This window comes from Gallus gallus, chromosome 25 (genome assembly GCF_016699485.2).
Source record: "Gallus gallus isolate bGalGal1 chromosome 25, bGalGal1.mat.broiler.GRCg7b, whole genome shotgun sequence".
NCBI classification, from domain to species: domain Eukaryota; kingdom Metazoa; phylum Chordata; class Aves; order Galliformes; family Phasianidae; genus Gallus; species Gallus gallus.
Window position 1 is genome coordinate 2,716,394 of NC_052556.1, and position 21,008 is coordinate 2,737,401.

A 21,008-nucleotide genomic window follows, 5' to 3' on the forward strand; every position below is an offset into this window, starting at 1 on the left:
GACATTGTCTCAACGCTGTTGAACTGCTCAACCTTCGCGTCATCAGCACTCCAGGCTCATAACAGATGAGACTCCATTGAAATGACTACTAAATGTGTTCTCTCAATCCTTTCTAAAGTAAACCCTAGGAAATCCAAGACATTGGTTTGAGTGTCAACAGTGCTACACACTCCTGAGAGAAGTCACTCCTGGTTTGGGTGGAAAAGGGACTGCCAACATGCTTTGCCCTGAAATGGAAGGGCTTCCATGAAGAAAGACAGGAAGACCAACGTGATGCAAAGAAGTTTTATTCACATTTGAAGCAGAACACGAGAAAAGCAGCATCAGGAATCCGGCATCCTTTTCTGAGTGAAGCACTACACACTCCTTCAGCGATACAACACCTCCTGGCCCAGGCACTGGTGCGTGCCAGCGAGTTCCATGTGCCCCCGTGCCAGGGAAGGGCCGTCCAGCTACGAACGTGGCTGAAGAACAGCAACTCAGACAACATGGGCGCTTCGCCCTCTCTGGCCTTCATCAGCAAGTGTGAGCAAACTCTGAATCGTAACAGAGAGCTCAACAGCCTCCAGCAGGCTCTGTATGGCACGGGGAGGATGCAGATATAACTGAAAGGAGCCGTGTGTTGTGCACGGCTCTAAGTCTGTGCAAGGAGCTGAGCCCTGCTCTGGGAAGCACACCCAGGGACGTGTGTGCATGGAAAGCAAAGGCTGCCAGGACTGGCTGCAGAAATATAGATTCCAGCAAAGAATGGGACCCCCAACCCAATGACCCTACGCTCCGTTTGATGGCTGCACTACAGACTAGAGAGAAGAAGGGAGCCGTTCAATGGCGCCTAGGCCAAGATGTCGGAGGTGGAATCTCCGCAAGGGAAGCGGATGTCGTGGGCGAGACAAGGCCCGTTGGGTTCCTTTCCAAAATCCACCAGGAAGTTCTTGTTCACCGTCAGGCCTCCCTTCTCCGTGTCCACATCGATCTGCAGCATGACAGAGCCTTCCCTGCGAGGGGTGATGGAGCAGCATTGCAGACAAGAGCAGCGCTGAGTGACCTTTCCCATTCCCACCCACGAGGGCACGCAGAAGCAGCCCTTTCCTCCCAGAAGTTCCTTACTTGACCACGTTCGGGTAGAACTGCTTGTCCCAAGTGCTGTAGAAGGAGTTGGTGACGTACAGCCTCTTGCCATCCACGCTGAGCTGGATCTTAGCAGGACCACCGTACACCCTCTTGCACTGGAGGCACAACAGAGAGCAGTGACGTTGCTGGCTCCTTTCTTTCAGCAGATGAGCAAAAGCAGGAGCAGCAAAACAGAGAGCAGAGCAGAGCCAAAGTCCAGAGGATGCCGTGGGGCAGAGGCTGCAGCGCTCACCTTGATCACCAAGGGCTCCGGCTGGCACTTCAGCTCTTCATCTCTGCACACCGTCACAGGTCCGCCTCGCAGGATGCTGCCTCCCACAAACACCTGCAGGCAAGGCCAGGAGATGTGTGGCTTGGCACCTACCCACCACCACCCACTGCCACGGAACCACGAGTGCACCCTCCTGCCCCCACCTCACCTGTCCCACCAGCCGGGGCTTGCAGGTCCTGGAGATCTCGTACTGGCGGATGTCCCCATGCAGCCAGTTGCAGACGTACAGGTACTTGTCGTCCAAGGAAATGACCAGGTCGCTGGGGAAGGCTGGGCGGGCAGAGAAGAAAGAGCCGTGGGTGAGGCAGCATCCCCAGAAAACATCCTGCACAGCTCAACGCGCCGGAAGGAAATGGGGAGTAGCACGGAGGGCTCACCTGGCATCTTGGGCAGAATCCATCCCGACACGTCCTTGGCTGGTATCTGGATGGCCTCCTCCACTGCCCAGCTGTCTCTCTGTACAAGAAACACATCGCTGAGACCAACAGCAAGGCTGGCATTCCTTGCTCTCAGCTCCCAGCTCTCCATCAGGGGACTCTCAGCGAGCACTCTCAGCAGCACTTGCCTCGCACTTGTAGAAGCGGTAGATGATGCCGCTCAGGGCACAGCTGACGTAGCCCTCGGCAGCATCGGGGTTGTGGAGGAACTTAACGCTCAGGGGCAACGAGTCCTCCCCCAGGTCAAAGCACTGCGTGAGGGTACGGCAGGACAGATTCCATACATTCAGGCGGCGCCCAAAGACCCCTGAGGAGAAGGAGAAGGAGAAGGAGAAGTGAGTCAGGAGGGGAGGGCAGCCCTGGAGATGGGTGACACCTACACACACACTGCGGGTCCTCTCTCTCCAGTTCCCACCCATACTGTGAGTACGTCTGCATCCGTCCACGAGCCTGCTGAGCTCTGGCCCAGCGCCTGCATCCACATTCCCTCACCTTTCTTCAGATCATCCGGGTTAAATCCACGTCCTGCAATTCTTGGGACCATTCCGGCGGTGCTGATGAGAACGTTGTGGCGTGGCTGGTACCAGAAGTCATGGCCCGTTGGGGGGGCCTCACACTCATGTTCCCAGTTTCCCTTCAGCTCAAAGGTGTCTCCATCCAGCACAATAAATCCACCTGTGGCACCAGAGGGAAGCACAACAGATCACTTCTAAATATGAAGGATGGATGGTTACTCCAATGAGCAAGCTCCTCTGAATACTTTCTGCCTTGAGATAGTCAGCTGCACAGACTGACTATGTTTTGCATTAGGCCGTTTGTAGTACAGCTTTCCATCTGGGCTATACCAAATTTTCAGGACCAAAAATTGATCCCAGCTTCACAATGCAATTCCTTGCTTTTTGTTCATACAGTGATCAAGACACTTATGTTGGCTGAGCTCACCAGATGTTCTTCTCCCCAACCAGAAATATTTCCAGCCTTTTTACAGCATGGCAGTACCTTTTCCACGGCCAGCTGCATCTCCCATGTTGGCGATGAGAATGTCACCGTTGGGCAGACTGTGAACTACACTAAGATGTCCCTTGTTGCACTTCCAGAAGACATCCACTGGCTCAATCATCTGGAAGAAGCAGACATGCACACAGATAAGTCTCCTGGTTGATCAGTTCATTTCACACTATGTGGCAGAGCCCTCCATTTTTGGAGCTGTCTGAAAAGACCTGGTGATTGCAGGAGCTTTCCTACCAAGACATTACACCTACTCTGCAATGATTATCCTTGGAAAGGAGCAGAGAAGCCACAGGGCTCTTCTTTACATGGACAACATGGATGGAGCAACTCCCAACTTGTATGGGCTCGTTTTCCACCCCACTGAGAGAGGTAGGGGCTAGATATGGGGTGGGTGACCTGACCTCCACTTACTGGACACTCCCTTAATGCAACAGGCACAGAAAAGCAAAGAAAACGATGATGGGAGCCTTCCTTGGTCTGACAAGGAGACAGTTGAAGGGAACCATGATCCAGGTATTTAAAGCCAAGGAAAATGTGAACCTGGGCTCTAAAACCAGGGAAGGGGAAGTAGAAGAAAAGGAGAGAACCTTCTTCCATCTGTACTGCCACAGACGCACCAGTTCCCAACTCCGTCCCAAAAACTTGTCTGTGAACAGCATACCTTACACACTGTGGGAGCCCGGCACTGTGTACCCACATCCACCACGTAAATACGGGAAGAAATCAGACCAGGGAGTATCAGCTTGTTCTTTTTCGTTGTGATATTGTCAAAGCAGATGCTGCCAGTGCTGCCAGCGCTCCACCCCGAACAGTGCAGCTCGTCTTTGAGGTTGGGCACGGGCAGGCGGTGGATCACCTGGGCAGCCAAAGGTAGAGGCAGGGTTTACTTGAGGAGATGGGCGGAAAAAGGTACCTTCATGCAATCAACAACTTAGAAGTGGAAAGGTCAAAGCTTTAAAGTAAGGGATTGTTTCAAAGAAATACAATAGATGTGGTCAATCTGCCTTAGCAGATAGGCGCTGACCTGGCAGTAATACGGAGATCTGGGGTTGAGATCGATGGTGGCCAGGAAGTCAGGTTGGTCAGTGCCTGTTTCTCGGTAAGTACACGTCACGTATGCAACCTCCTCTCTAGGAGCTAAGTACATGGAAATCTTGTGTTAGAACATGCCATGAAATAGCAATAACAGCTTCAGGAGATGCTCAGTTACAGACAGAAGCAAAGGCAGAGCTCCTTGGCAAAGACTCACCTTCAGAGCATGCTTGATAGCACTTGGGTTTCACTACATCAGGGCAGCTGGGGTACTCGTAGCACTGAACTCTGCATCTGTCTGTGGTTATAAGAAAAGAACAGAATGGGAAATGTCCATATCCTTCAGTGCTGCCAATCAGAAGACTCTGTCCTGCTCAATGGACTTCTCCCACCCTGGCTGCCAACAAGAACTCATGCTGGACTCATGGACCAGCGTCTCTGTTTGTGGTGGCCCTGACAGATCTCAGGTACAGCAGAGGAATCCTCCCCCAGGTGCCACTGGGCACCATGGAATCTTTGAGGCTGGAAAAGACCACTGAGACCATCAAGTCCAACCTCTGACCCATCACTTCCGTGCCCACTAAACCATGACCATGTGGTATCACAGATCAGAGCACCGCTCCATTCCCTTCTACATCCCACACTCATCCCGGGTCCATCAGCAGTGATGGAGAGAGAGTTGACATGGAGAACCATGTCAGCACTGAAGCTCTAGCAAGGAAAAGAACTCCAGCTTCTCTTGTAGCAGTTCCCCAGCAGAAGGGGAGCACAGATCCCAGAGCCAAATGGAAATTGATTTTCAAGACACACAGAGGCCCCTGGAAACAGAGTGCTAGGGAGGCTGCAGAGCGTTCCTTACCCATGCTGAAGGTCTTCGGGTTCACTCTCACCAAGACAGAGGTGCTGGAGCTGGAGGAGCAGCTTCTGTCTGCCTCACTGGAGTGGATGTGTAGTGGCAGGGCTCTGAGGGGCCTTATATACCCGGCACTGAGGGGTGGGGGGCACTGAGCAAGCTGCCAAGGGAGGAGCGAACGCTCCCAAGCGTTGGGAGGTGCCAGACCAGCGCTGTGGCTTGTTTCCGCCTTGCTACCCAGCAATCTAGAGGAAAAATCTGCAGCTCCATGCAGGTCCTTTCCTCAGGCACAAGCCATGCTATCAGATTGTGGGGCTCTGCTCATCCCCAGTGGGACTTGGCCAGGCCCTGCTGGCCTCCATGGCCCAGGCAGGACATCGTCTAATTAATGCTGTCCCCCACCCCCAGGTTTTTGCCATACCAATGTGCAGAGCCTGCAAATTCCACATGAGGGATGAGAAGCCCATCTAGATAATTGGCCCCACCAGCAGCTGCTGGAAATGACGAGCCTTGAGCTCAGCGAGGCCGCTGAAATGTGGACCCTGACACACAGCACGTCTCTGTCTGAGTGCTGAGATGAAGCCATGAAGCTTTGGGGTAATCCAGCACCGTGTAACAGCCGCACCTTGAGCAGCTCCAGGGACAGTGTCTCCATCCTCTCCCTGGGCTGCCTGTTTCAGTGCATCGCCACTCTTTCAGAGAAGCTTTTCCAAATATGAAACCTGGACAACTCCTGGTGCAACTTGAGGCCATCACCTCTCATCCGATCATTACCTGGGGACAGAGTCTGACCCCAATGGGATGATCACCTCCTGCTGCTGGCTGCGCTATTTCTGATATAAGCCCAGAGGCTCTTGGCATCCTTGGCCATGTGAGTGCACTGCTGGCTCATGTTCAGCCAGCTGTCAGCTAACACCCCCAGATCCTTCTCTTCTCTGCAGCTTTCATACACTCTGCCCTTACCCATATCGATGCATGGGGCTGTTGTGACACAAGTGCAGGAGCAAAGGCTCAGGCTTTGGACCTGGCTCACTATGGTCAGTGATGGCCTGGATGGCACGAAGCACAGCCCTGCACAAGAAGCTGCTGCTCCATCAGAGGCAGTTTCAGGGGTCAGTTGCGGCCCCTGACAGCATGCTTTTGCTGCATGCCTCTCTGTACCTTCTTGCATCTGCACAACTGCTAATTAGAAAGATCATTAGTCTTCTACGCATTAATAAAGTTTGCTGGTCATCCCATTTGACTTTCCTTGGTGACGTCTTTGGCATCCCTCACAAAACCAAGCTGTGGGGTGTAGAATTTTCTAATTAAACCTGTTTGGAGGAAGGGGAAGAGCAGGCTCAGCAACACCAACGAGCAAGAAGGCGATGGTTAGCGGGGAGCAGCATCAGTGTGAGCTGTTATCGAACCAAGAAAAGCTCTCTGTGGCCAGCACCGATGACAAGCTGCAACATGGAGAGCAATCGGGGCTTCTCAGGACAGCCCACCCTGAGGTGGCAGCTGCTTCCCTCCTTCTGCCCATCACTTCCTACCCTGATAAGGAAGAACATGCTATAATTTGGATAATGGGTATGGGGAGGTGATGCAATCTGGTGCACACGGGCACAGCACGCTGAGGGTGTTGGGCGAAGACCTTGCTTCACCAAGGACATCGGGGCTGCTCAGAGCACCCAAGCAAGAACTCGCCCAAGGATGGGAGCCCTCTCCAATCCTCCTCCAGCTCTCCAGGGTAGGTGTTCTCCCCCTTCCCACCTGGCCCAATCTGCTATGGGGACAGATCCCATCAGCGCAGTGAGACCCATTGGCTTTCCTCCTGGGATCATGAGAAGCACTCCCCCACTGCTCACCTTTCCCAGTATCCAGCTTTGCAGGTGCTGGGAAACAATGAAATATTTTAATTCCAGTCACCTCTTCCGCTTTGCTTTTCCCTTCCTTCTCTAGTTTGTGATTTGGGGACTTTATGTACTGCGCGTTCGTATGGCGCGGATGGATGTGCAGCAGTGCAATGCAGGTTGTGGTCTGCCCTCGTGTGGCCGTGGGGGATCACCACGTTCAGAAATCGGTCGTACAGTTGGAAATAGTTGGAAAATAAATATATATATATATATGGGCTCCGGTAGTACTGAATGTAGCAAATGATTTCCGAACAAATCTGAGCCTTCCATGCACAACGGGAGTGGTGTATGATTGCTATTCTGCTCAGTGGGAACAGCAGTGGCTGCAGCAATGAGAAATCCCTCACCGAGTGACTTCCAGGCAGGTGACGCTGCTGCTCCCTGCAGAGATCTTGTATTGTTTTGTATTATTTACGCTCTTTGAAATGAAATAATGCTGAAGTGCTAAAGAGAAAAAAAAAAAAAAAGTGAAGTTGCGCCTGATTCAAAGAATGATTTTATTGTTAATTTTTTTATACAGCATTGGTGCACCAATGTTAAAAGAAAACCCAGCTCAGGAAACGCGTGGCTTCGGGTTAGTAGTGCGTGATTTTGTGCTGTAAATCACTGATTACTCGATGAGCAAATTAAGCTTTGCAGGGAAAGGGCACTCTGTGCAATGTGCACTTCTGGAGTTACCCAGGAGCGGCTCCTCCACCACCCAGCAAACAGTCGGTGCCAACTGTGAGGTCGGCCTACAGGCAGTTAGTGATTGCACAGCTCTTTATAAAGGCACAGATCAGGGAAATGAAAGAGATGTAGGATGTGTTTCAGGTTTACTTGGCTGCCTCAGAGAATGAGCATAAAGCGGAGCTTCTGTGGCTCACCCCCATGGAAGTAAGAATTCAGAAAGTGGTTTGCTGGACTGATTCACCTGCAGGAAAGGGGCGGGGAGGGTGGTTGGGGGGGGATATAAGAGAATCAACCGAGAAATCAATAATAACAACAAACCAGCCAAGAAAACAGCTCCATACACACTTATATCCAGATGTCCGAGGTGCTGTCACCACCGGGGTAACGAATCTCATGAGCCAGTGCCGGCCCGTCGGGCTCCTTCCCAAAATCCACCAGGAAGTTTGTATTGACTTTCAATCCACCTCTTTCAGTGTCCACATCGACCTGCAGCATAACGGAGCCCTCCCTGGAAAAGGGACACGGCAGACATCAAGAGAAGGACCTGGAGTTGGTGGGTCTTTGTGTGACAAAGACAGAATCTGTCCTGGATGGCACACGCACGCCTTGATTTAAGAAAGGAATCCCGAGCATGGCATCGCTCAGCCTTCCTCTTTCAGACAAGTTTTCTTACTTGACAAGATCTGGGTAGAACTGTTTGTCCCATCCGCTGTAGAGAGAGGTGGAGACGTACAGCCTCTTCCCATCCAAACTGAGCTGAATCATCTGCGGTCCGCCCTGCACCCTCTTCCCCTGCAATGGGAACAGAGCACAGAGTGCTCCAGGCATGCTGGACAACAGCAAAGAGGAGCAAAACATCGCAGTGATTCTGCTGCTTGGAGGAGCACCCATCGCTTGGAACTCCTGCACCCAGGAGCAACAGATCTCATTTGGAGACAAAGTACTCTTTATTGGGAGCCTGATTACTTATTCAGAGCCTCAAAGGTGAGTTCTACTTAATTCACAGAACCAGGAAGAAAATAAGGGGTGAAGGGATGGTGATGTGCTCAGGTGGGTGCGACAGGAATCAAGCAATGGATGGGTGCATGACAGAGCTGCAATCCCAGCTCCACCGCAGCTGGGTTTCAATCTGCACTATGAAATGAAGGAGTATGTGGGACCTCCTGGAATGATCTTCAGCCTGAAACCATCTTCTGATCAACAGATCTCCGTGATGAGCATACTCAGTTCTTGCACATCCCATAAGAAGTTCCATAAGTAGTTGCCTCGACAGTGATAACATTAATGAACGCTGATAATGGCTGATAACCGCTGATAACCAGGGATAATTAATGCTCTTTAATTTTTCTATCATAATGCCAGGTGCTGCTGAACTCTTTACCTGGGAACCCACATACACACCCACCCACAAGGAACACTGCAGATCGGCAGGAGCTGGGGGACTGCTTTGGCCATTGGTTGCTGAATGGTTATCACGAGGAGTGATGAACACACACCGCATTTGCTTCACATTAGCTAACAGCAGCAGGGAAGGTGTCATTACATGGGCGTTGGTGCAACCAAACAGCTTGTACAACTCCACAGGGACGCAGAACTCTCACCAGGATTTACTCCATCTCGTGCTGAAATGTGATACCTGCAGCCCGGGCTGGGAGCCAAGACACAAGCTAGCTCATGTACTGCTTCATAGGCTTTACAGCTCAGATATTGCTTTATATGTTTTATAGCTCACGTACTGCTTTCTATGTTTGACTGCGCTGCAGAGATTCAAAATGGATCAGAATTAGCAGAGCGCTGAGACACTGTAATGTGCACATCAGGAGAACTTACTTTGATCACAAACGGCTCTGGTTGGCACTGCAGCTCCTTGTCTTCCACCACAGTCACAGGTCCACCTCTTACGATGCTGCCTCCCAGGAACACCTGCAGCCAAAGGCGGGGAGGAGTGAGAAATGGTGTGGGTACCAAAGGAACGTGAAAACAATGAAGGGGGAAATAAGACTGTGCTGCTGTATGGGACGGCTCTCCTGGTGCTGCTTACCTGCCCCACCAGTTTGGGCTGGCGCGTGTTGGAGATGTCATACTGACGGATGTCGCCATGCAGCCAATTGCTGAAGTAGAGAAATCTGTCGTCCAGCGAGATGAGGATGTCAGTGATGAGACCTGCATAAACGTTCAGCAGCAGAGCCATGAGATGGACAGGGCCAGAACAAGCATAGACATCCCTGGAAACTCAGCGCCGCCTCAGTGGAGGCTCAGGCTGCAGCTGCATCCCCGGGACCATTCCTGAACACTCTGAGTGGATGAATCTGCGTGGGACTGTTGGCTGTTGAAAGACTCAAACTATTTCCCCAGAGAAATGGACCTGAGGCACTGAGCAATGCGGGAACAGAGCCCTGACCACCGCTCCCACCTGCTGGCTTATAAGCAAGAATAATTTGGTTATATCTCAAGTGTCATACAAGGAATCCAAACAGATGTTTAGTGTTTGACAAGGGAAGTGTTTGCTACTTAAGGATAAGAATTTCCAAAGAGCTGCGCTGCACCATGGAACCAAAGAGGAGAATGCTCCATTCCTTCTCCCACCATGCTCACACTCACCAGGCATGTCAGGGAGGAGCCATCCCTGCACTTTCTTTTTGGGTACTTCAATCACCTTCTCTGCTGCCCAGTCTCCTTTCTGCAGAAAGAGAGGAGAAAACACAGCATTGTTACTGCCCTGATGTCAGCCACGAGGTCTGCGTGGCAGGGATGGACATGACGGGGTGGCTCAGTGATAAGGGACCACGCGGTGGCTTTGGAAAGCCATTGCATGGGCTGGTAGAAAGGTTTGCTCTCTGGCACAGCGTTATTGCTTGGCTAGAGTTGGACAGGAACAAGGAGATGCATTTTTTTAAATCAGAACTGTACTGTTTCTGAGGTGATCAGTGGATTTCCAACACAACCAGCGTCACCGTGGCTGTCACTACCTCTGTCTTGTAGAAGCGATGCACGGTTCCGCTCAGAGCGCATCCAACAAATCCTTCTGCAGCATCAGGGTTGTGGAGGAACCGAATTTCCAGAGGGATGGAGTCCTTCCCTAGGTCAATTGCCTGAAGGTAGGTGTGGGAGCTCCAGTCCCACACGTTGATGCGGCGGCCGTAATGCCCTGGTGGGTCAGGTCAGGCAAAAATAAGCACAGAAGGGATTATTCCAGCTTTAATAAAGAACCACTTTTAATTCAGGGAGGTTAAACCCATGGTCCCTCACCGTTCTCGACATCCACTGGGTTAAACCCATATGCCAGGACTTTGGGGGCCCCCCACTCAGTGCTTATCAGGACGTTGTGCCGTGGTTGGTACCAGAAGTCGTAACCAAAGGGAGGGCACTTCCCTCCTTTCTCCCAATTACCCTTCACTTCAAAGGTCTCTCCATCCAGCAAAACAAAGCCACCTGCAGGAAGCAGAAGGAGCGTGTTAAATAAGGTCAACAATATCTCAATATTTGACGTCTATTTGCTAAACACTGTAAACGTGTCCTTATGCTTCAGGAAAATGTTGCGATTCTGTTTGTATCAATTCTGTGGGACAAAGCAAATTAAGGCAAGATTCTTAAAGACCTCTATCACTTTTGTAATTAAACTCCAGGTTGCTCTATAGGTACTCAAGGCATCTTGATACACCGGTTATCCTTCCTAAGTACCTTTCCATTAAGGAGTATCATAGAGGCAGTCCTGGAGGAGTCTCTTCTCTTTTCTTTTGTTTGCCAACAACAAACAACTGGTGGAACTGCCAGGTGCACCAAAGAACTGTGAGCTCGTAATGATGTGCCATCATTGCAGCCTGCAGCCAGACGCATCTCTAGCATTAATTTCTAGAACAACAAAGAGATGGATACCTTTCCCATTGCCAGAAGGATCTCCCAAGCAGCTGATCAGGATGTCACCGCTGCCCAGACAGTGGGAGGTGTGGGGATTTGCCACGTTCCCCTTCCAGAACAGCTCCACAGGCTCCACAGTCTGCAAGGAGGTGATGTACAGTCAGACCTTCACTACAGTCACAGAATTCCAGTTTTAGCATGAAGAGGACAAATCCCAAAGGATGAGGAAGTTGTGGTTGTGATGTGTGCCAGTGGGGGGTCGTTCCATTTGGAATTTTGAGTACTTGCCACCTCTTTGCTCCTTGGCCCAATAACGCACCACCACCACGACATTACAGATTTATTTGTTCTTCTCCAAAAGATAAACAGTTGAATGGCCAGAATGGGTTTAATTAGGATCGGTGGCAGAAACACCGCTGTGCAATTTTCAGACGTTGCACTCCTCTGGAGTTCAGAGGAAAAAACGTCTTTGAGCTTCGTTAGAAACTCAGTCTGAAACAAAATCCACTGCATAAGAAGAGCCCTTTGGGGGTTTTTGTTCCTCTGAAATAACAGTTAAAGTCTGGCAACGTTCTTAAGATCTCAGAGCTGTAAGATTATGAATGAACGTGTCTGCAGGCAGGTGGGGGGACAACAGAGCCCATAAATGCTTCCTTGCATTACACATTACTCCTTTGAATGTCCCTTTTGATGAGGACACCACGTTTGTTTCTGGAACTTTGTACTGAAGCTTTACACAGCAGTGTAGGATTAACCAAATTAACTCTACCCCAGCTGAAACCAGCACACAAGTGTGGACTCCGACAACTTGTATGTTTGCACCCAGCCTGGTCCTCTATGTTCCTTTTGTAATCAATGATTTTTCTTTAAAAAAATAAAAGATCAACACATCATAAGATTAGGAACCAAGGATTAAAGGATTAAATATCAAGGAGGTGTCCTTTATGCAAAGATCTGGTTTTGCTCAGTGGAAATCCAATTGAGTTTGTGTATCCCTAACAAACATATAGCCTACATATGCTCACCCGTATGTGTCAACTGTATCAGGTATTAATTAGCACAAGGTTTTGCTGCGTAATTTATCAGTGAACTGTAGGAGTTTCAAAACTCACACAAGTTCCCATTATGTGGCAAAAGCTTCCAAAGCTGTTCAGACGCTATTGCTCTAATTTGAAGATGGAACCCATAAAATTACTGTCTTGGTCATAACCACCATCTTGGCCAATCTTGGTCAATCTTGGTCAACATCACAAACTTGGTTAAAAAAGAAAAGGTATTTTAAGTCATCTAAATGTACCTTATGGATTCTGGGGGCTCGTGGGTCTGTGCCCACATCCACCACGTAAATGCGGGATGAGATCAGGCATGGGAGAATGAGACGATTGCGACTCTTTGTGGTGTCCCCAAAGCAGCTGCTGCAGGCGTTCCACCCCGAGTGATGGAGCTCGTCTTTCAGGTTGGGCATGGGCAGGCGGTGGATGACCTGCAGCGTCAGACTTGAGATTCAGTCTGGGATCGTTTTTCTCCCCAGGCAAAGAAATGGGTCTTTGTGTCAAAGCATAAATTAATAAAGAGCAGAAGGAAACAGCTGTTTGTGATTCAGGAAGCGGAGTCAGTGCAGAATACAAAGAGCTGAAGTGAGAAACTGGGAGAGGAAAGTTGGACATCACAATCGCATAGCATTTGTTAAATGTTGTATGCTGTTAAATTCATCAAAGCTTTAAAAATTTCCAACTAATTGAGGAGTTGTGGAGTAATTATACAGAAAACAAAAACCAAACCAACCAAAAAAACAGAAAAAAACCACAATTGTCCGTGCACTGCAAGTCCTGGAGTTCACACGTTTCACCTGATTGCATCTGGGAATGCTGCAAACTGGCTCATTAATTTGCACTCTTGCTCCTGACTTTTACCCTTCTTCCCTAGAACTAAGAGGATTTGGAGATAACAGAAAGATCCGTCACAGTCTCAGGAAATTTGCTTCCTCCACTCCTCCACAATAAAAACCTAAATGGTAGCTATAAAAAAAAGAAAGGAGAGCGAATGATGAAAAGCTTTGCTGTCAAACCAGAACCACCGTTCCTTAAAGATATGGAGATCAGAATCCAAAATATCTTCACTGACTCGAGTCGGTCAACTTTCCAGTTGCAAAATAAATGGAGCAGATTTCTATTGCCTCATGTGCACATTTCCCAGGGTCTCAGAGGTGCTATGCGATAAGCTCAGGCCATGCTACCAACACGGGATGTGTTTAATTATTACACTTAGTATAAATCAGCAAGTGATAGAAAGAGAACTGCCAGAGTACTAAGCAGAAAAATGCTCTGAAAATGCCTCAGGACCACCAGGAGGCAGCTGGGCCATCCCACATGCAGTACCTGGCAATAGTGTGGGGATTTGGGGTCAACATCCACAGTGGCCAGGTAGTCCGGCTTCTGGATGCCGGTGTTCCTGTAGATGCAGGGCAGGTAGACAATCTCTTCCCGGGGACCTTCCAAAGCAGAAGTCATTTCTTGGTCAGAAAGAACCATTTTGATAAAATTCTGTGGTTAACGCTGAAATACACTGCTTTTAATCCCCAAGTCTCTGGATTATGATTCTTCCAGGAAGCCAGAGCTCAGTACCATTAAATGATGTCCTATGGAGCATCTGGGTCCTTTCTCCTCTTCTCCCATTCTTCTCTCATAGCACTTCTATGAGAGAGTCTGAGGGCAGTCTATAAAGGTCTTCACCCAAAAACACCACTCAAACATTTTTGGAGGTTAAACTATGGGAATTTGTACCCAATGTTCTTAAAGCCAAGCTCTATTTTGCAGTATAGAACCCAGAACAGCTGGTTGCATGTTGGCATCCTACAGCCATGCATTTATCTTTGTTTTAACACAGCTTCACTGAACTCACAGTGCTTTGTAGGATTGAGTTCAGGGTGAAACCAAATCTCCGCTGATATTTAAAATCTTCTTGGTTTTGCTAATTAATGGGCCACTATTCTCACTGAACTGGAAAACCATCCCTTACATGGAGGGCCCGGATTTAGGAGGTGTTGCACCACTTGCCTTTCATGGCGTCCAGGGGAGTTGCGTATCCTGGGCCGCACGCTCCGCATTTTGCTGATGAGAGAAACGGGAGAGATTTTAGTCTCCACATTCTTTTAAAATTCATCTCTGACAGGACATTGGCTCTGCATTCAAAGGTGGACCGATATCAGATTCAGTTGACATCAGCAAACATCTGTAAGCCTCTCTCGCTTGGATCAGTGCTGAGGTTCCTTGAGTTACTGAATGTGGCGCTCCACACTCAAAAATGATGGGAAATTTGGGCCTTCATTTCACAGAGTTCAGCCTCACAATTTTGAACCACACGGATATGGGACACAGGTCTGGAGGCTTAAACAAAACTGTGCTAAATGTTGTAGAGAGAGCTGCTGAACCCCTGCCAGGTGGGCAAGGAGACGGACTGCCTGGTCTGAACGGCCCATTTTACTACTGTTGGAAAGCCGCCAGTCTTTCTCTGCAAACACATGCTGAAGAAGTGGCTGCTTTTAAGGGTTTACAGCCTGGGTAAGAGGTAACGCTGCAGGTGAGCTGAAAGGAGGAGTTTGCTCTGCAGGCAGAATGCGCCCAGCAATGCACGCTCTGCATGAGGAGATTTGTGATTTCAAAGAGAAGATCTCCTCAAAAAGAGTAATTTAGCACATTAGGCTTAACTTCACATTCTTTGTGAAATGTTTGGGTTTTTCTGTGTGTCTGAAAACACAGCATAGGAAGTTTGCTTTGTTCCATACACCATAATTGAAACTTTATTCCAATTTTCTCAATCAGCCAAATTAGCAAGAACGCATTCTGCGTTAGACCACAGCTTAATTAGCACTGCAAATCAGTGTTCTGCCGATCACTTTGAGAAAAAAAAGACTTGTTTTCCAGAGAAAACCTACAGCAAATGAGGAACATTTCCTCCATGCCTCTCCCATTCGTTTCTCCTCTCCCTCTGATCTCTCTTAAACCCTCCTTTGTTCTGACCCATTGTATCCCACTGCCTGAAGATATCTGAGGGTGTTGCAGCTCCTCCTGTTCAGTGCTGCTGAGGTTACTTGGGAGCACCAAATGCAGGCTTTGTCATGAAGCTGTGACTTGTACCACCTTGTAGCAACACGCCCCCAACTTTTACCGTGCCGTGTTAATAATCCGTGGTTAAACACACTGAGAGCATTCATGGTTTGTGGGCATGGTGAAGGAGGGTTGGGGTTGGAGTTGGTGATCTTGCAGGTCTTCAGCCGTAACGATTCTTTGATTCTGTGTGTGGGTGTGGTGGGGATGGGTTGAGGTTGGACCTGGGGATCTTGGAGGTCCGATTGCCTGGAAGCTGTAATTCCTCACATCATGCACGGCTCCCCGCAGCCTTCCATGCTGAGAGGAACCTCTCTCATTGTCATAAATATTACAATACCTTTGACAACAGACAAAAGCCTTAGAAATTATATGTTTAGCAGACAGTTATGGAAAACTTCTGAATGCCTGTCTTTTTAAAAAGAAAATCCAACCTGTTTATGCCCACTTGGTGTGTTTAAGTTCTTAAGTGACATCCAAAGCCTCTGAGGAAGCCACGGGCTGGGCACACCACGTCCAGATTAGCCTGAGGTTGCCAGCAGCCACAGAATCAGGGAATAGTAGGGTCCTTAAGGTTGAGAAAGACCTCTGGGATCATCACATCCAACCCCAATGCATCCCCACCACCGCGCCCACTCAGAGGATCATTACAGTTAGAGAAGACCTCCAAGATCACCAGGTCCAACCGTCAACCCTCCCCACCACTGTGGCCTCTGAACAGTCTGCGTAGGACCATTTCATAGCAAATTCAGTGGCTATAAACACAAGAAGGAAGCACTTTCTTTCACTGTTTCGGTTTAACAGCTGGAAATAAAGGAGAGGAGCGTGAAGATTTGCCTTTTATCTGTGCTATTGTACAGCAGCAGCTCCTCAGCCTCCGAAGACAAACAGTGGAGGTGCCCACACGTCTAAGAGGGAGTTCAGGAGAGAAGTGGTGAGGATTTATGGACCTCCGTTGAGGGCTTTCAGCCAATCCATCACTCGTGGCAACGGTCAGCATCGCAGTACAACGTTTAACTGACTCCTTCCACACCACCTGGTGACTCCCTGCAGGCTGCCACCACCAAAAAGGCCACTATCACAGCCTGCCAGCTGCCACTCCACGCTTTTTAGCCACTAAAACAAAACAAGCACTGTTTACTCAGTGCCTTTGGCACAAAGCAATGCACCTAGATAAGCACTCAGTGCAGGAGATAAACCGAATCGGCCCTTTTGCTGAATCATGAGTGCTGCCTCTGCTGAGAAATGTTTCTCCAAGTCCTACCCCCCCAAACCTGTTGGAAATCACGAGGGAACGACGCTCGCTTTCCACATTACACAACAATTTATGGACGTGCAAAGTCATTTCGATCTATTTCAGTGCCCTCCCCTTCGTTTCAGGGCAGCAGGGAAGGAAATAAAAGCTCACAGCAACAACATAAGTGAAAAATGAAACTCTGCTCCTCGGCTTTCCTGGAAGTGCCATTCCCGTTCCCAATCGGGGCAGCACATCCCAGTGTTTATCAGCTCCTAACAGTGAGTCACTCAAAGAGATGTGTGACGATGGGGTAAGAAGTGTTCCCTGAGAGCATCACAGCTGTGCAAAATGGGGGCAGCGCGCAGCAGTTTAACGGAGCAAACCTTTAACTGTGCAGAAGATGGTGAGCTCAGCCCTGCCAGCCAACCCAGCGAAGTTCCACAGCGCAGAATGGAGCAGAAAGCAGCAAATCAACCATTGGATCTCTTACCCATGTTGGCTCCGAGGTGCGCAGCAGGAAGCACAGCGCCTGGAATGGAGTAAAGCAGAAGGGAACATACAGAGAGCGAAGGGGAGGGCAGAGAGCTGCCCGGGGGGAGGATCGAACGCGTTGAGAAACCCAATGGTTTGGAAGTACTGAACCCACCTCCTCCTCTGCTCTGCTCGCCTCCCACTGCTCCGCTGGTGTCCCAGTGGAGAGCCCGGGATGTTGTGACCCTGCAATGAGCCCCAATGCTTTCCAGCTGCAGAGGAGGAAGTGGCTGTGTTAAATATCTTCGCCCCTTTGGCAGCTGCTGTGTTTTCAGCACTTCGGTTCTGTAAACAGAGTGGCTCCAAGGGGGGGACGTGTCTGCTGGAACCTCACCAAGCCACTTCTACAGCAGCTGCTTTCAAAACTGACATGAAAATCTGGATTTTGCTCTTTAAACCAGCTGGAATTCTGCTTAACTGTCCCTACTGAGGAGCAGTCTATTGTTTTTCCCATTTATTTGTGCGTGTTTTGTTGGTTTTCCTTTTTTTTTTAAGGTCGGTACTTTTTTTCCCAGGGAAAACTGCCTGTTCTTTCCCTAAAACAGTGCCAAGGGCAACACCACGTCTCTTACCAGGGTCTGCATGACAGGACAGAGGGAAACAAATTCATTCTTCAAATGAAAAGAAGGTGACTTAGACTGGATGTAAGGAAGGTTTTTATGGGAAGGGTGGTGAGGCACTGGCACAGGTTCTGCAGAGATATGTGGGCAGTGGTTCCTGGAGCTGTATGGCTGTACCACCAGGCTGTGTGAGGCTCTCAGCTCCCGATGGAGCTGTGGGTGTCCCCATTCATTGCAGGGGGATCAAATGAGATGGCCTTTAAGAGTCTCTTCTAACTTAAATGACTCTGTGATTCTATGACCTTAATGGTCATGCACGGAACCACTTGGTGGTTGGGTTGAAAGAGTCCTTACAGATCATCCTCTGAACCGTAAGACCATAGAAATGGGTTGGGTTGAAGGGACCTTGTCCTTGTTCATTGCAGGGAGGTCAGATCAGACGGCCCTTAAGGGCCCCTTCCAACTCCAACGATTGTACAGCTCTATGATCTTATCCCATCCAGGTTCATCTCAAACACCTCCTCACCTGACATCACTCCCAAATACTTCTATGTTTTATCCCAATGTCCCCAGCTGGTGTTGAGGGTTTGAACTGCACACCATTATGAAGAAATGTGAGTCTGTGGATCAATTTATTCAACAACATGAAGTCATTACTAAATACTTATTTGATAGTCTTCAGATATTGTTCTCAGAGATGCCATGACATGCTAGCTGTAGAGGAATTGGTACTGAAGGAATGGAGAGGCAGAATGGAATGGAATGGAATGGAATGGAATGGAATGGAATGGAATGGAATGGAATGGAATGGAATGGAACGGAACGGAACGGAACGGAATGCTCAGCCTTTCTGTCTGCCTTATTATTGATGACTTTTTCAACTCAGCAATGTGTTTAAGAATGAAGCAATCAAAAGTTATGTGTTTTGTTTGCATAATATGTCCCACAATCATACAAAGCACAAAAGCTCTTCAGGAGTGGGGTCAGGACCTCTGCATTGTGCTCATAGTTTCATGTGAGTCACATAACTATTACACAAACAACATACTTGCACCTCCCTCTCCAAAACCAGAATGGGAGAACAGAAACATGAATGCTGTAGTCCAAGTGAACAGCACTCAGAGTGCCTTGTTTGTTTGGGGGATTTTTTTAATTGCTGTACATGCATGTTGTATTGTTCCTTAAACACTACTAAGTTAGCAAGGCAACACCCACTGCATTAAGTGGCATCGGTGGGCTTCATTTGATGACTGACAACTTGAAAGACCAACAATTGTCATCCCATTGACTGAAAGCAATTAGTACATGTGAATGCCCTGTTTTAAAACAGTAAAAACTTCTTTAAAGCAACACAGTTCAGTTGTCTACACTGCAAATTCAGTGCAAATGTTGGATGCTGAGTGCCCTAAAATGAAAAATGCTCGATTACTGTTCCCATGAGCTTAAGGTACTCATCCACAGCAACTGTGGAGTCAATGGGGAAACTAGAAGTTACCTTCAGAGAAAGCATAGTGTTTAAGCTGGGTTCCAGCAGACAGAAAAGAGTCAATCGCAGCCAAGTGTTGGAACGAAGAATGTGTGAAATTGTTCTACATTTCCTTAGGGCCTGGAATTACGCTGGAGGGAAGCAGCCCAGGTAGCCAGGGCGTTGTAGAGAGCTCGTTTCATTTCCTTGCTTCAAGCCAAGGATGCACGACATCAGCATGGAAGGAAGGAAGAAATCAAGTTGGGAATTGGCAGAGATTACATTTTTGGCTGTGAATACCATCATCAGTCATCAGCAATATGGAACTTCACTGGAAGATCTTTGCTTTCAGACAGCGGAATTCCAATGACAAACCCTTAACTTTTCCCACCAATGGCACTGCCAGCGTGAGTGACATTTCAGGAGAAAAATCATCTTTTATTCACGGCTGCTTCCTGACTACGAGACGTGCTTTTATTAATGCTCAGTAATTAAATAATGCTGCTCCGAGGCGGAGGCACCACCAGGAACACAAACACATGGCTGGTGAAAACGGTTATTATTATTGGAAGCAAACGTGGCCCTTTGCGTTGTGCACATGATTTATAGGGGACGGACAGTGGTGTGCACACACCTCCCTCCGGCACGAAGTGTGCTGTGCAAATGAGGGGGAATGATGGGGAGCTGGGGAAGGCCATCAGAGGGAAATTAATGTGCTTGTTTAACGAAGTGCAGCGCCATAAATCACGCTGTAGCATCGCACCGCGGGGGTCCATTTGGGAAGCACACGACTCACCCAAACCCCATTTCGAGAATGAAGGAAATGGCATCTCAAAGGATGTGGGAGATGTAAATGCTATCCAAGTGCACACCTGTGTGTCTTAAAAATGACGTTGGTGGGTTGGAACTGGGTGATCTTCATAGTCCCCTCCAATCTATTCTGTGATTCCATGAAAAATGTGTTGGCTGTTAATAAGGACAGGCATTATTGGTTCTTACCGTATTATCTTCAGCATTCAGTCTGTACCGCATGCAGCTAAAACCTGCATGGCCCATCACGACTGAATTATTCACAGCAAGGAGTTTATTATTAAAGATGTGAATCATCTGAAATTATCCGTGGGAGAAACGCAGGGAGAATCCCAGGCAGATCTGTTGGCTTGATGGTGCGGGGCACTCGGTGGCACCAATCCAGGCACGTAGTGAAGGAAATGCACAACTGTAAGTGTTTCTGTGGTTGCTTTGGTTGTGTTTGGGTTGCTTACAGACACAACGTTGGGTTCAGGCTGCAGGGCACGCTGCTCAGTGCGGGCGGTGGAGTCACCGTCCTGGAGGTGCTCAAGAGGAGGGTGGATGTGGCACTGAGGGACATTTGGGGTGGGCATGGTGGTGGGTTGGGGTTGGACTTGGTGATCTTAGAGGTCTTTCCGACCCCAATGATTCGATGGGGACAGATCCTGCTGCAACCACCTCAGCAGTGGTGTTCAGGAACCTGTGGAGATGCTGATGGCCATTCAATCCAAAGCATTCATCTCGAAGCTGTCCCTGAGAAATGACTTTTGTGCCCACTTTTGATGTAATTATGAGTTTCACAGAAGGAAGATGAAATGATTTGCCTCTTTGCTTCATCAATAAGGTCTCCCACATCTCCCGGGAGCCTCCTGCATCACCAGATGTACCTCTTGGTCACTTGGAGACACCAGAACTGCATCGCTGGCCATACCGCAGATATCAAGCCCCGCGCTGTTGGCTGTGCAACATTCCTTCTAATGGATGAGGGCTTTCAGCCGTGTATCAGCAGCTCTTCCCAACCTCTCCTGGAAACCAAAAGGTCAGAAGTGGGGCCTGGCTCTGGACAGCACTGCCGAGCACCAAAGTAGAGTTGTCTGCTGGTGGTGAGACACTGAGAACTCCCTGCAAATCAATGACTGCAGTGGTGGCGTTGAGCA

At 49.0% G+C, this 21,008-nt stretch overlaps 2 protein-coding genes across 8 annotated transcripts in view; both read right to left on the reverse strand.

Annotated features, from left to right (window-relative positions):
* LOC425662 (methanethiol oxidase-like) overlaps nucleotides 1-4,872 on the reverse strand; it is a 23,576-nt gene extending 18,704 nt beyond the window's left edge. Inside the window, exons 1-12 of one of the 2 annotated variants that reach the window (XM_004948336.4) lie at nucleotides 4,742-4,872; nucleotides 4,100-4,180; nucleotides 3,875-3,987; nucleotides 3,512-3,706; nucleotides 2,839-2,959; nucleotides 2,332-2,514; nucleotides 1,968-2,146; nucleotides 1,780-1,858; nucleotides 1,551-1,672; nucleotides 1,364-1,456; nucleotides 1,108-1,226; nucleotides 272-995 (exon numbers count right to left, since the gene is read on the reverse strand). In XM_004948336.4, the coding sequence (XP_004948393.3) occupies nucleotides 833-995; nucleotides 1,108-1,226; nucleotides 1,364-1,456; nucleotides 1,551-1,672; nucleotides 1,780-1,858; nucleotides 1,968-2,146; nucleotides 2,332-2,514; nucleotides 2,839-2,959; nucleotides 3,512-3,706; nucleotides 3,875-3,987; nucleotides 4,100-4,180; nucleotides 4,742-4,745 (1,452 nt within the window). In that variant the 5' untranslated portion in view covers nucleotides 4,746-4,872 and the 3' untranslated portion in view covers nucleotides 272-832. Of the gene's footprint in view, nucleotides 1-271; nucleotides 996-1,107; nucleotides 1,227-1,363; nucleotides 1,457-1,550; nucleotides 1,673-1,779; nucleotides 1,859-1,967; nucleotides 2,147-2,331; nucleotides 2,515-2,838; nucleotides 2,960-3,511; nucleotides 3,707-3,874; nucleotides 3,988-4,099; nucleotides 4,181-4,741 lie in introns of those variants that run through there. The other variant, XM_025143602.2, reaches the window with a different exon arrangement.
* On the reverse strand, nucleotides 4,744-17,250 carry SELENBP1 (selenium binding protein 1). 6 transcript variants are annotated; one of them, XM_015280011.4, is made up of 14 exons: nucleotides 17,150-17,250; nucleotides 16,994-17,032; nucleotides 14,217-14,270; nucleotides 13,539-13,651; nucleotides 12,458-12,643; nucleotides 11,179-11,299; nucleotides 10,552-10,734; nucleotides 10,272-10,450; nucleotides 9,904-9,982; nucleotides 9,344-9,465; nucleotides 9,133-9,225; nucleotides 7,976-8,094; nucleotides 7,648-7,810; nucleotides 7,109-7,543 (listed from the first exon to the last, which is right to left on the reverse strand). In XM_015280011.4, the coding sequence occupies exons 2-13, from the start codon at nucleotides 16,995-16,997 to the stop codon at nucleotides 7,648-7,650; spliced, it is 1,416 nt and encodes a 471-aa protein (XP_015135497.2). In that variant the 5' UTR covers nucleotides 16,998-17,032; nucleotides 17,150-17,250; the 3' UTR covers nucleotides 7,109-7,543.
* Nucleotides 17,251-21,008: the final 3,758 nt, after the last annotated feature.

Excerpts from the sequence above, each read along its gene's own strand:
- SELENBP1 (XM_040652353.2), bottom strand. Across the intron at positions 12,644-13,538 it reads AATCCCCACACTATTGCCAG|GTCATCCACCGCCTGCCCAT; the intron begins GTACTGCATGTG and ends CTGACGCTGCAG. Across the intron at positions 9,983-10,271 it reads ATCGCTTCTACAAGACAGAG|AAAGGAGACTGGGCAGCAGA; the intron begins GTAGTGACAGCC and ends CTCTTTCTGCAG.